This window comes from Cydia strobilella, chromosome 26 (genome assembly GCF_947568885.1).
Source record: "Cydia strobilella chromosome 26, ilCydStro3.1, whole genome shotgun sequence".
NCBI classification, from domain to species: domain Eukaryota; kingdom Metazoa; phylum Arthropoda; class Insecta; order Lepidoptera; family Tortricidae; genus Cydia; species Cydia strobilella.
In genome coordinates, this window is record NC_086066.1 from 8592459 (window position 1) to 8605969 (window position 13511).

A 13511-nucleotide genomic window follows, 5' to 3' on the forward strand; every position below is an offset into this window, starting at 1 on the left:
GTAATTTTTCCATTTTCAAAATGAAACCTTTGTTTCCTATGAAATCTTCCTAAAATTTCCGGGAAATTTTAGGAAACTTTCTTGAACATCTGTAACTGTGATATTACACCCCCAGCCAGTACACTACCAGGGTCTGCCTAGCCCATCTACCGACCTAACCAAACGGAACTATCTAGTCTAGCTGTGACAACACTTATGGACGGTAGAAAAAAGGGGGGGGGGGCAGAAATAGGGGGAATAAGAAATGATCATTTTTTCCGTTTTTTGCGAAATAATGAGTTCATTGGAGAAATAGTCATTCTTTACGTTATTTTCGTCTTTTTTTGGAATTTTCAGAATTATACTGTTTTGAGATTCACACAAAATAGGCAACGAAACGGAATTCGAAAATTAGTATAATTTGGAAAAAATAAGCATTTAAATATATTCCCCAAAAAAGTAATCATTACACATATAGATTCAATGAGAGACATCTTTCAAACAACACATAAGAAATTAAATATGGAAGACCTTTCAACTGTACCGCGAAATAAGTTAGTATTTTCCATAATTAGACATGGAAAACGATGTTGGAGTGAAGATATTTTTTTTTCCGACTTTCATTTCATTTCATTTCATTTTATTTCATTCCATTTCATTCATTTCATATTGCCGTTTCGATTTCTATGACACTCTAAATAAACGCCAGAGTCAAGTAAATGTTCAATTGAAATGTGGCTTTCCATTAGAGAAGGGTCCTTGTGCTTCATGTGCAACGTATTGCACATGAAGCACCTTGCATGAATGGTCCTTACCATTCTATCAAAATGTCTGTTGGAATTTCAGATAAAATGGTCCTTGTTGCACTTGAAGCATAAGGACCCTTCTGTGATGAAAAGCCATAAATAATGCCCAATCTGAACGGGAACTTACTAAGTGGAAACTTGCGTAAGAATTTTCTCATGAAAGTTTCATGAAATTGCGGAAATTTTGAGACTTGCACACGTTGTTCTGCAACTTGCATATTGCTAGGGTTAACACATCGGAATGCCAATCCACGACTTCGAATGTTTGTGTTCGCGAGTAGGGGAGACCGAGGTGAGTTGTGTCGATTTTTTGGAATCTATAAACTAATGACGAGCTTGCAATAGCGGGCGTTAGTTCAAGTTATTAGCTAACAAACGCACTGTTGCGAGCTCGCTAACAGTTAATAGGTTCCAAATAATCGACTATGTCACAACTCTCTGTCACGACTGGTCTCGGTCTCCTCTAAACTTGAAATTACATATTTGGGCATGTTGAAAGGTCAACCCGTAAAATGGTCTAGCGGTTAAAAAACGAAATATTACAACATCTATTGCGCATTATTGCTGAATTTATTGCAATATTCAAAATATAAATCGACACATACTACTGTTACCACACACATGCACACATGTAAAGAAATAAAAATATTGGGCTTTTATTTACTACGCATCGATACGTTTATTCATAACAACACAGAAACATTCGAAATAGTTATTTGTGCAACATGAGAGGAAAGTTGGTTTTTCTTGTGAGTGTTTATTTTGAGTCCCGAGAAAGCGAAAGATTCTATAATTGAATCACGAGCGAAGCGAGTGATTCTAAGTTAGAACCTTGAGCGTAGCGAAGGACTCAAAAACACGAGATGTAAAATAACTTTGCTCTCGTGTTGTACACATAATTTTTCACCTCAGTAGTGAAAACATATTAAAGGTTAAAATGTATTTCGAATTACACAGAATAATACAGACAAAAAAAAGAAAAAAAAAGTATGAAGTGGCAGTTCATGGCCTTCATTAAATTACAAAGCTACTTTGTTTCACTCGCTGGAGTGATGAAAGTTGCACTTTCCTCACTCCAGGGAGTGACGAAAGTAGGCTTGTTAGAGCTGCTGAGGTGAAAAAATAATAAATAGATTACTACGGTTTTTATTACACTCACTATTAGTATTTTAGTCGCTTTAGGCGACATGTTTCGGACTGACTATTTTGAAATATGTCTTACGATAGTTCAATTTAGAAAAAAATACATAATTATATTTAATTTTAAGGTATAGGAAACAAACTCGACTCTCGCCTGATAGTAAGAAATGCAACACCAGAGGGTTTGCCGAGGCGATGACGGCAGGGGCGTAGCTAGAGGATACGGCGCCCGGGGCAGTTACCAAATTTGCGCCCCCTGACGACTGACAAAAGTTTCCCTGCTGCTGCCTTTTGCCCATTTTGGCGTCCCCTCTTTGATGGCGCCCGGGGCACTTACCCCCTTTGCCCCCCTAGTTACGCCACTGGATGCCGGCTTTTAGGCTGAAGATTTAAAGGTCGTATCGCTCTGAAAATACCTTGATGGCTCTTCAATATGATAAAACCAGGTAAAATTTAAAATCAGGTGCAGTTAATAATAATATCTAAGACACAGCGCGGATAGTCCGCCGGTTCCTCTCTCTGCGGCCCTGATTACCGGCAGCTTGGGCTTGTATTATTTTTGTATAACTTTTTGTATTTTACTTTTATCATCTTCATCTTCCTCGCGTTGTCCCGGCATTTTTTCCACAGCTCATGGGACCCTGGGGTCCGCATGGCAACTAATCCCAAGAATTGGCGTAGGCACTCGTTTTTACGAAAGCGACTGCCATCTGACCTGCCAACCCAGAGGGGAAACTAGGCCTTGTTGGGATTAGTCCGGTTTCCTCACGATGTTTTCTTTCACCGAAAAGCGACTGATAAATATCAAATGATATTTCGTACATAAGTTCCGAAAAACTCATTTGCACGAGCCATTATTTTAGTATTTTTACTTTTGTATCCATATTATAAAAACCCAGCTTAAGATGAAAGATAAATAAAGAGAATAATAATATTTCAGGTCGTAAGAAAGTGTTTTTTATAGAATACAATAAGTTGCGGCGATTGGCTATATCGATTGTACCGAAGTCGGGTTACATTGGGATCCCTCGGGTCCGGCTCTACATATGTGGGCCAAAGTTACTTTCTGATGGGCCAAAGTTACTTTCTGATGGGCTAATGTATCCTGACTTTACGGTATTTGATAATAACTATTGTATCAAATAGAAATGCCCAAATACGTTTCGAAGCGTAGAAAATGCAGCCCAAATAACAACATAATAAAAAAACCTAAAACATTGCCACTAGATCTTTGTACATTTGACATTTCATGTCAAAATAATCATAACAGCAATAAAAAACATAACCTAACACTTTAAGGAAAAGATGCTAAGCACGATAAATTTCGTAGGTAAATTGACCCGACTGTTCCTATCTCTATTGCACGTGTTTGTATGGCTGTCCCGCCCATTATGCCGGCGGCCAATGCCAAAAAGCACGTTTGTCAAAAAGTCTAGTCAAAAAGTCAAAAGTTTGTATGGGAGAAATTCCAACTCGAGCCAGAAGCGGCACCCTCTTATTTCGTTACACTTATTATGTTGATAAAATACGCCAAGTTTCGTAACTTTATCTCAACTACAAGTTATTCATTTAAAAAAAAAACATTTTTATTTCTATTTTTTATAAAGTTTTTAGTTGAATTCAAAAAATCTCACTTGAAAAATTATAAAAAATAGAAATAAAAATATTTTTTTACTTTAAAACTTATAAATCACATGTTAAAAAAGTGTGAAAACAGATACTTATATAAAAATCGAAAAATAAACACATTTTTTTGGTTTTCATACTACATAAAAAAAAACAGTGGTTGAGTGGTTGGTCCTTGTAGTTGAGATAAACTTACGAAACTTGGTGTTTTTTATCAGCATAATAAGTGAAACAAAATAAGGGGGTTGCCGTCGAAAAAAAAAGGTTTTTTGAACCACCCTACTGTGCGTGCGGAAGCAATATAATTATGCCATAGAGATAGGAACAGGCGGGTGAATGTACGAAATTCCTAAGCGTCCTTACTTTAACTAAAACACAGAAAAACACTTTAGACACATTTAACACTCTAGGTGGTAAAACACACTACATGTATCTCACTATTATTGGCAACTCTAGAACTGTAGGCCTGTCGCTCAGAAAGTGTCTCTTAGCATAGTGCGAGAGCTGGCGAAAAACAGCTAACCGTAATCATTTAGAATCATTTATTCATTTAGAATCATTTATTCAATGTAATGTTTTCTAATTACATTTTGTGACTTCCTTTGTACGTTAAATATAATGTATCAATAATGATATTGACTAGAAAACACTATTCTAATGTCATGTTATATCGCACAAAAAAATTTGACATACTTGACGTTGACACACAAACTGGCCATATTTTTAAGGCTGAAATTATGGATGGTATAGAAAGGATGCCAATCTCTTATGGCAGAATTGTTGCAAAAGTGAACGCTTTTAGCTTTAAATAATAGTTTCTAATCTCTCCGGTGGCGCTAGTTAGGGTCTGGGACATGAGTATAACATGAACCAACAAATAACCCGACCAAATTACGTAGGTTGTTTTTGGTAGTATTTCGGTGTATGGTGGCGCCGCCTAATTACTGTTTTTTGATGGACATTTTTCATACATAGAGATTTGGCTCCTTTATATAGTCTCCATGGCTGAAATGGCCGAATTCTCTGAGATTTAAGATATGTGTGCGACATAGCTGTCTTGTTGTTTAAACTAGAATTAAATAGAAACTATAACTGTTTCTCGCCATTTACTCAGTGGATCTTGGAAGAAACTTTCAGTCCATTCTTGATATCGATTTTTATTTTGAATATGTTTTTTACATTAAAATATTGCTAATGGATAGCGCAGACCGGTGAAAATCACCTTACACGTTTCAAAAAATATGTTTTTTGTGTACAAAACAACGAAGATTCTAAACACCGACTAGCATGACTAGAAACCAGGACTAACAGACAACACTACACCTCTATACCTATCGCGGTTTCTGGAACATTTCTGTCAACTTTCCTTTTACTCAGCCAAGTTAAAACATGAATGTTTACTTTCAACCATACACTTGTCAAGTCTAACAAGCCCTTACTATTCGTTTGTCCTTATCAACTTAGTGTACAAATCAAATTATTTTATTAAAAATATTTTTTTTTAATTTTTTAAGCATATTTTACAAAGTTTGCATATCGAGAAATTGGGTCGGGTACCGCCCTGGCTGGGTAGAGTGGGTAGCCTAGAGACCCTTGCCGTTAACCCAAGAATAATAATAAAAAAATTATGTTTTTTCATTATTATTCTTGCCGAAACTAAAGAAATAAATATGGATTTGCTGACAATGGGTGGCTCAGTTGGCAGAGCGCTGGAGTATCGATCCATAAGGCCGTGAGTTCAAGTCTCACCCAAGGCAGAAATTTTTCCACAACTTATTCTAAGCTTAATAGCATAGTTCGCAGACGTTTCTGCTTGATAAAAATTAATTTAAAAAATAATGTTTGGCATTTTTTTTAATAAATTTTAACCTTTTAAATTTATGTCGATAATTTACACGTTAATGTATGTCAGCTTTTATGAGGATTTGTCAATAACTTCGCGATAAGATTTTTCGATTTATTGTTATATGAGTCGAATAGAAAGCTTCCTTTTTGCAAGTTGACAGAAATGTTCCAAAAATCGTCTTAAGCGGGCACTCTTGGAGCTCCCGATTGTGTAATTGGTGTTTTTGTAGACGGATCAGCCCGAAGTAAAACGAAGTTTGGCACCGAGGGTGGGGGCGCTGGCTCTGACTATAATGCACTTTTGTCTTTGTGTGAACGTTGAATTTTGTCACGTTTCATTTTAAGTCTAAAATTTTCTTTTTCACTAAACGTTTATAAAATGTTTTATGACGCTAACGAAATAAAAAGCGCCGGCTCCTATACTATAACGCACGGTGTTGTTTGGTTTATAATTTGTCAATTGTCAATGTTGATAAATTGTGTCGTTTTCGAGCAAAAGGTACCACATTGTCGCTTGCCGTAAGGACGCTCGGCCAGGTTGTTCGTATAAAGATACAAGCAATTTTCGTCCTTATGGTAAGCGACAATGTGGTACCTTTTGATTGAAAACGTCACAAATACGTACATAAGCTATAAGTAGTACTTAGTAGCGTTATACATTTTCATTAATTAGGAATGATTTTTATTTTATTTTAATTTTTTTTTGCATAGCAATCATTCACGTTGCAAAACGTATTGTATTTAATATTATTTTTCAATTGCATTATTTTTCGAAGGAAAATATGTGTTTGTACTTGACGTTTTGAGATTTGTTTTATAAATATTATAAACGTATGTTAGAATACATACTTTTGTATAGTTTTTATCTAAGTATTTTGATATACATTTATATATTTCAGTATAAGCTAAGTTGATAAAGTAAAACCTGATTTCTACGCCATTTATAATTTTGTTAGCAGATGCAAAGATAGATATAACTCCGTAATAGATGGATACAGTCTAAGGAAAAAACGTGCCTCGAAAATCACGAAAATTTGACTCTCGATCAGATGGCGCCACTAGTTTTGGCCTACACTCGTATAGAGGGCGTTGACTGTCTCGTTTGTTATTTATAATTTTAACGCATACCAGTGAAAGAACATGGGTCAAAATCATATAAAAATAATTAATGCAAATAAAAAAATCATTTATCCATATTTAAATACATTTTATCGTATTTTTATAAATCTTCATTTTTAGTTTTAAAGTGTGTCGATAGATGGCAGTGAATCTACTGTGGTTACAAAATTTACTATGACAGTACCGCTCTAGTATAAGTTACTCTATGGCAGATGTAAGACACAAACCCGCCACCAAAAAGAAAATAGAGAGAGTAGAAAGTTGTGGCTTTCCAGCACAGAATCCTTATGCTTCACCTTTCTAAGGACCTTTTTATCAGAATTTCTATTAATATTTCAGATGGAAGTATTCTTATTGCACTTGAAGCATAAGGACCCTTTAGGCATGGAATGCCACATTTCTAGCTATGAAAACTAGTGCTCAGACATAGAGATGTATGTCATTTGAATGTGTATGTCATCATTTTTTTTAAATTCCACGACGGTGGCAAACAAGCATACGGCCCGCCTGATGGTAAGCAGTCACCGTAGTCGTCACGCCTGCAACACCAGAGATATTACATGCGCGTTGCCGACCGTTTAAAATCCTGTACACTCCTTTTTTGAAGAACCCCATACTGTAGCCCTTTGGGTTTAACCTCGGCTGGGAGCCCATTCCACAGCCGAAGCGTTCGCGGGAGGAAATTCCGTACCTTCGATTGTATGGCGGCGCGGCGGCTAAGTTCGTGTGTCTCCTCTTACATTGAAGGTATCTAAATCGTATTTGTCAAAATTTTTGTATGATTGTATATTTGTATGAGTAATAGAATTAACTGTAGGTACCAACATCGTTTTTGTCAAATTTTTGTATGATTGTATGTATGTATGTTTGTATGTATGAGCGGACGCCCCCACACTGCGCAGACGGCGAAGATATAAGGCATCTCTTAGTGAAGAACCGAAAGATTAGGATTACTCTAACACCTATCATATGCCGATCTACTTTAATTATATATATGTTATGGTTATAAAATATTTGGTGTTTCCGTGGGATCTTAAACAATACCTTAATTATGGAATGGATAAAAAAAAACACACAAAAACCGAATTACACAAAATTTGAATAGCCTATCTAAAAGATATAATATTTTAAGTTTTGCACATTGTATATATAATATACTTTAATATATGTAATTTCACCTAGCTAACATATCTACCATTTTATAATATGGCTTATAATGATTATAGCTTATTATATCTTAGCATAGCTTAGTTTTAGCATTAGCGTATAATATATATATGTATAGTGAAGGAAGTATATAGCAACAAGAAAAGGCAACGATCTGCGTTTTTTCGGGGAATTCCAAAAATGCATTTAAAAAAAAATTATCATTTACTTTTCATACACGTACTCTGTACTTTAAAACCGACATAGAACATTTATATTAAAAGTTCTCACTTTTTTGACAAAGAAAGTTCTTTATTATTGCTTTTTTTAATTCCCCTCTTGCAGTCGGAAATGCTGAGTCTTATTCTAGTGGGTACATGCACTACACTATTTCAAGCGAATAATAGCCTTAAATGTTTACCTAACCTCATAATATATGTTGAATATATCTAAATTTTCTATCTATTGGTTTCTTACTTTGATATCATAGCCTTGCACAAACTTAATACTATGGCAACTTTACTCGCGATTTGCGTTTACGAGTTATCTTTTGGGGTCAAATCGCGCCATTAGCAAAACGATTTCAACTTAATGCATGTGTAAAGTTGATTTTATTCTTGACGCTGTATATTTGTATATTAAAAATAATGTTGCAGTTGGTAGGTAAAGTATGCTATAGTATTATGTAACGTGCTTGAGGTCTTACCTCTAACCGGCGCGCGTAGAAGCCCTCGCTTCGCTCGGTTTCCTTTCGATTGACTGGATGACACAATTGACTCATCGATTCGACCCTTATCTTAAATGAACTATATATAATAATATATAAATATTTTACTAGCGATATGTCTCTCAAGTTTGACTAATGCCCAACAGAAAGCTAATAGATGAAAACAAATTAACTACACTCAATAAAACGATAACTTTCTCAATATAATATATAAAATACACCATTTACAAAATATTAATATCGAATTCTTAGGTATTGTGGATAGACACAGTACCTCCAAAAAGTTTCAAAAAAGACGATGTAGTACCGCTAGCTGTACTGAGCGCTTGCGATTGTCACATGCGACATGATGCGTCTGTCACGACGTTAGCGACGCGATAAATGACAAGCGACAAGCGCCAGTGCGGCGCGCGGCCGAAACGATAGAACATTACCTACGACGATTACATGCCCTTAAATCTAAACAATAAATATTTTTTCTGTCTTAATCACCTATTCAATAAATAAATCTAATATTTCACTAAGTTTTTTCGGTATTCCCTCGAACTTTTAAGTGTATCCGTTAAGTATAGACACAACCATGTTTAAGTAAGTCGCGGCCGTGTTTGTTTGGCAAGATCCGGACTAGCAGGAGTAGGCGTGCCGCATGCCGCATGCCACAATGTTGGATACCACAATGTTGCACGCCATGATATTGCATACCACAAGGGCGCATAATACAATGTTGCATGCCACAAAGATGCATGCCACGCTGGTGCGCTTTACGTTGGTGTTAAATGTTGACACCTGCGGACAGCTGTATAAGAACGTCTCTATATACCCATATGATGAAAAAATAGGACATAATAGTTGTTGACTAAGGTATTATATATCGTGTTTACGTTTTATCTATCTTTGTTGCTAGATGGCGCTAATATCACTGTGATATAAAACGCGACAGTTAAAAACATTCAAAATACCTAATGGATTTTACACGCGGCGCAAATGTCACACTGGGTAAACAAACGTCTCCGTTTTTTTAGCCGCACCAGCAATACCACGTCTAAAAATGAGGGCTATCGTTTTTTTGCTCACCAGTTGGCGCCTCTGTTGATGGTGGTCCAAAAGACTAAAGAACAGCTGTCAGTCATTGAAATGACAAGTGATATTTGACATTCCGAACTATGGAAAAGACCACCATCTAAACTAGCGCCCCTAGCGGCGAATTCATACGCGTTGGCCCTCATTGCATGCCGCACGCCGCAGCCCAACGGAATATAAAATGTTTTATAAAACCTCTCACTCGGCTGCCTAGTCATCTACATTCCTACTAAACATTTTTCCAAAAATCTACATTTTTTCCTCTAACTTACTTTATACTTGTGCTTTTTACGCATTCGTAAATCGAATAACCATCCGCAACCATATTGGGCCCGCGTGGTTCGCCTTAACCTAGCTTATTATATGAATATCTATAATATATCTTTAAAATTATTTCTTATGCATTCTGTAGATATAATCATAAGCATATAGAAACCAAATATTCGATAAGTGACTCACATTGCCTTTTCGACCCGTTCGGGTTACACTAAACGGCTTTAAGCCTAAAGAAAAAGCTCACCCACCGATACATCCTTATTACTAAATATCCTTTTAGAACAGAACAGACCTAGCCATATAACAATCATTTATAGACAATGCCAATCGAAATGATGTTTCAAAAAAGACGATGTACGATAGCAAGATGTACAATATAGATATGGTTTTTGTCTACGCGACAAAGTGATAAAGACAGTCAGACACTTTCAACCTCACGGTGCCAATCACGAATATCTTATCACGTGGATAAAATTATCCATAATACGCCTGCTGTGCGCTTGCGGGTTGTCACTTGTCGCATCATATCAAAGACGCGATAAATGAACCGTAATGTGGTTTTTCCGTCCGATATACTTTTCGATAGGCATTCATCGATATACTATTGTCTTGGCTACGGCCCTAACAGAAGAGGGGGTCGAAGTGGGAGGGGGAGGGGGGGTTTAGACGCAGTCGGCGCGGCAGCAGCACCCACGCCCTCACACCAGCAGGCTCGGTGCGAGCCATTCATCCTCACTAATCTGGAAAAAACGAGTCTTAATTATTTACTAAACATATTTATGCAAATATCAAAAGATTTTTCGACAAGTACGTAAATAAGTAAAATATTGTAATTTATTCCAAGAGAGACATTTAAAAGTTCACGCACAGATATATATAACTCGTTCGTAGAGAGATATAACTCGTTCACGTATCACACAAAAACACAAAAATAAGTTGGACTCGACATGTTGCAGACTTGCGAAATCCACCAAAACGATATCTAATGCAGGGCCGGGTATCTACAATAAACTACCTGATAACATTAAAAATATTGAAAATGACCTGACATTATATAATCAGTTAAAAAAAATGGTTGACTACAAATGCTTTCTATGACATGTCTGAATATAATAATAATGATTTAATCTTAATTTAATTTTATATTTTGTATTTTTAATAAATATTTGATGAAATAAAACTATGAAAACGGATTATATCGCGTATATTGAATTTATAATACATCCCGACGTTTCGAACCCTGTTGAAGCCGTATATTTTAATCTTTTGAATTTCTTTAGTATTTCACAGTTTGACTTAATTCACCGATAGATGGCGTTAGTAGTAGCGATTTTGGAAATTTAATATGGTTATTTTTGTTAGCAATTAACACTAAAACATTTGTAAAATTATTTTGAATAACTCGTATGTATTATTTTGCATTTAAAGTCACAATTCGATTTGTTGTTAAATAAAATTAATTACCAAATAAGTCAAAAGATGGCGCTTTGTTCCCAACGTGTATTTTCTACAACGCGGTGTTAAGATTTTTCTGGGTTTCATATAGGGTCCGAGGAACAATTAGGTCGTCAGTTCAAAATCAAATCAAGCAGTGAGTGTTATTATACAGTGTAGTAGTGTAAATAGTAGTAAATAAAGTGGTGGTTTTATACAGTGTGGTGCTCATTTTTGGACCTTGTTCATGGTCCTTCGAGCCGGATAGGTGGCTATTCGGTTCTAGGATTTGACGGCAGAGGGCGCCGTCCGGCACGGTACGGGTGCAGCCGAGTGCAGTGCCGACGTCAACCACGGCCTGACGTCGTCGGCAGCGACTTCGTGTGACGTCACGACTTCGGGTGACGACATCGCGTGACGTCACGGCAGCGGCGAGTACAGTGTGACGTCAGTAGTGGTCAAGTGTGAGTGCCGGTGGTGAATTGTGAGTACTTTATTATTCATTACTGAGGTGAGGACTTAGAAAATTTCACGTGTAACTGGACTTAGGAGAATTCAATCGGATAATCTGGGACTTTGAAAAAATTCAATCCGATTGAGTTGGGACTTAGAAAATTCAGATCAGTAGCCAGGACTTAGAATATTTTATCACGGGGAACCTATGCCCGATTTAAGTTAGCTGTCAAACACTTAGAAATAAATCACGATGGAGAAACTTCTGAACGTACAGGATGATTTGCAGTCTAGAATTGGTCGCGGTTTTGAAAACTTCAAAAAATCTCCCAAAGAACGTCGTAATTCTGTTGATTATCTCAACACTAGATTGGAATTGTTAGAGGAATTATGGACTCAATTTGCACGCACGCATACGCATATTATTCAGAACAGCGAGTCAGAAGCCTTGACCCAAAGCGCATATGTTGTAAACAATGTGTATGATGATACTGAAGAAGCATATGTAACTTATAAATGCCTTGTTAAATCACTGCTTAGCAGTCTCAATCCAGCTTCTACATCTGAGACGTCAAGCATGAATGTCACCGAGCCCAGTAAGTCAACCAACAAGGCTGAGGAACGCTTCAAACTGCCCAAGATGTCAATACCAACCTTCTCTGGTCAGTATATTGAATGGGTGAGTTTCCGTGACATGTTTGTTTCATTGATCCATAGCAACAAAGATCTAGATGATGTCCAGAAGATGCATTATTTAAAAGGGCAGTTAACTGGCGAAGCTGAACAGTTGTTGAGACACATTCCAATCACCAAAGATAACTACGGTACCAGTTGGGAGCAACTTGAGAAACGATATAACAATAAGAAATATTTGTCAAATTGCATCCTGAAACGATTGTTGAGTCAGCGTAATTTGGCTACTGAATCTGCAAGTGCCCTCAAGGAGTTGTTAGATACAACCAACGAGTGTCTACATGCGCTGAAGAACTTAGGCATAGATGTTAAGAATTGGGACGTTATTATTGTGCATCTAATGTGTTTAAAGCTAGATGCTGAGTCGCGAAAGCAATGGGAAATCAAATCAACTGAATACAACAGTGAGCTACCAACTTACGAACAATTTGAAACATTTTTGGAGACACGGTTTCGCGCATTGGAGTTCATTGACCCGAAGCTTTCTCGACCCAGCACTAGCACTTACAAGAGTTCCAATAATTCTGTAAAGGTCCATCATGTGTCAGTTGTAACAACCCCATCTTGTGCATTTTGTTCTGAAGCCCATAAGATAAGTAATTGTAAAGAGTTTGCTAAACTTGATACTGATGCTCGTCGTGGTTTTGTCCAGTCACATAGCCTTTGTTTTAACTGTCTAGGACCTCATCACTCAGTCTATGCATGCCGTCAATCGTCTAGATGCCGAATTTGCCAAAGAAAACATCATTCCTTATTGCATCCCAAAAATAGCACACCAACAACTGAGTCTCAGGAGTCTCAAGAAACAAATCACTCAGTTGTATCAAATGTGGTTGCACCTGCAACTGCATCTCACTCGTCATCTGATGATGAGTCCACCACTACCAACATTAAAAACCACTTTTCGACAGCTCATAGGTTGGTTTTATTACCAACAGCATTGGTCAATGCCATGTCGAAATCTGGTCAACTCATAACACTCAGGTGCTTTATCGACCAAGGATCAGAAGAGTCGTTTATTAAAGAGTCTGCGGTTCATTTGCTCGGGCTTTCTAGGATTGATCACAAAAGCACAATCACGAGACTATGTGAAGATGAAGAGGAGAGTTCCCTGAGCTCTAACTCGTCGGTGAAGATAACAATTACATCTCGCGTAGATCCTGATTTCAAGGTAAATGTAAATGCTT

General features: G+C 36.9%; 1 protein-coding gene across 1 annotated transcript in view; it reads right to left on the reverse strand.

Moving 5' to 3' along the window:
- Positions 1-10352: 10352 nt before the first annotated feature.
- LOC134753369 (nucleolysin TIAR) overlaps positions 10353-13511 on the reverse strand; it is a 115913-nt gene continuing 112754 nt past the window's right edge. The window contains exon 9 of the mRNA XM_063689254.1: positions 10353-10484. Within this exon, the coding sequence (XP_063545324.1) occupies positions 10443-10484 (42 nt within the window). The 3' untranslated portion in view covers positions 10353-10442. The remainder of the gene's footprint in view (positions 10485-13511) is intronic.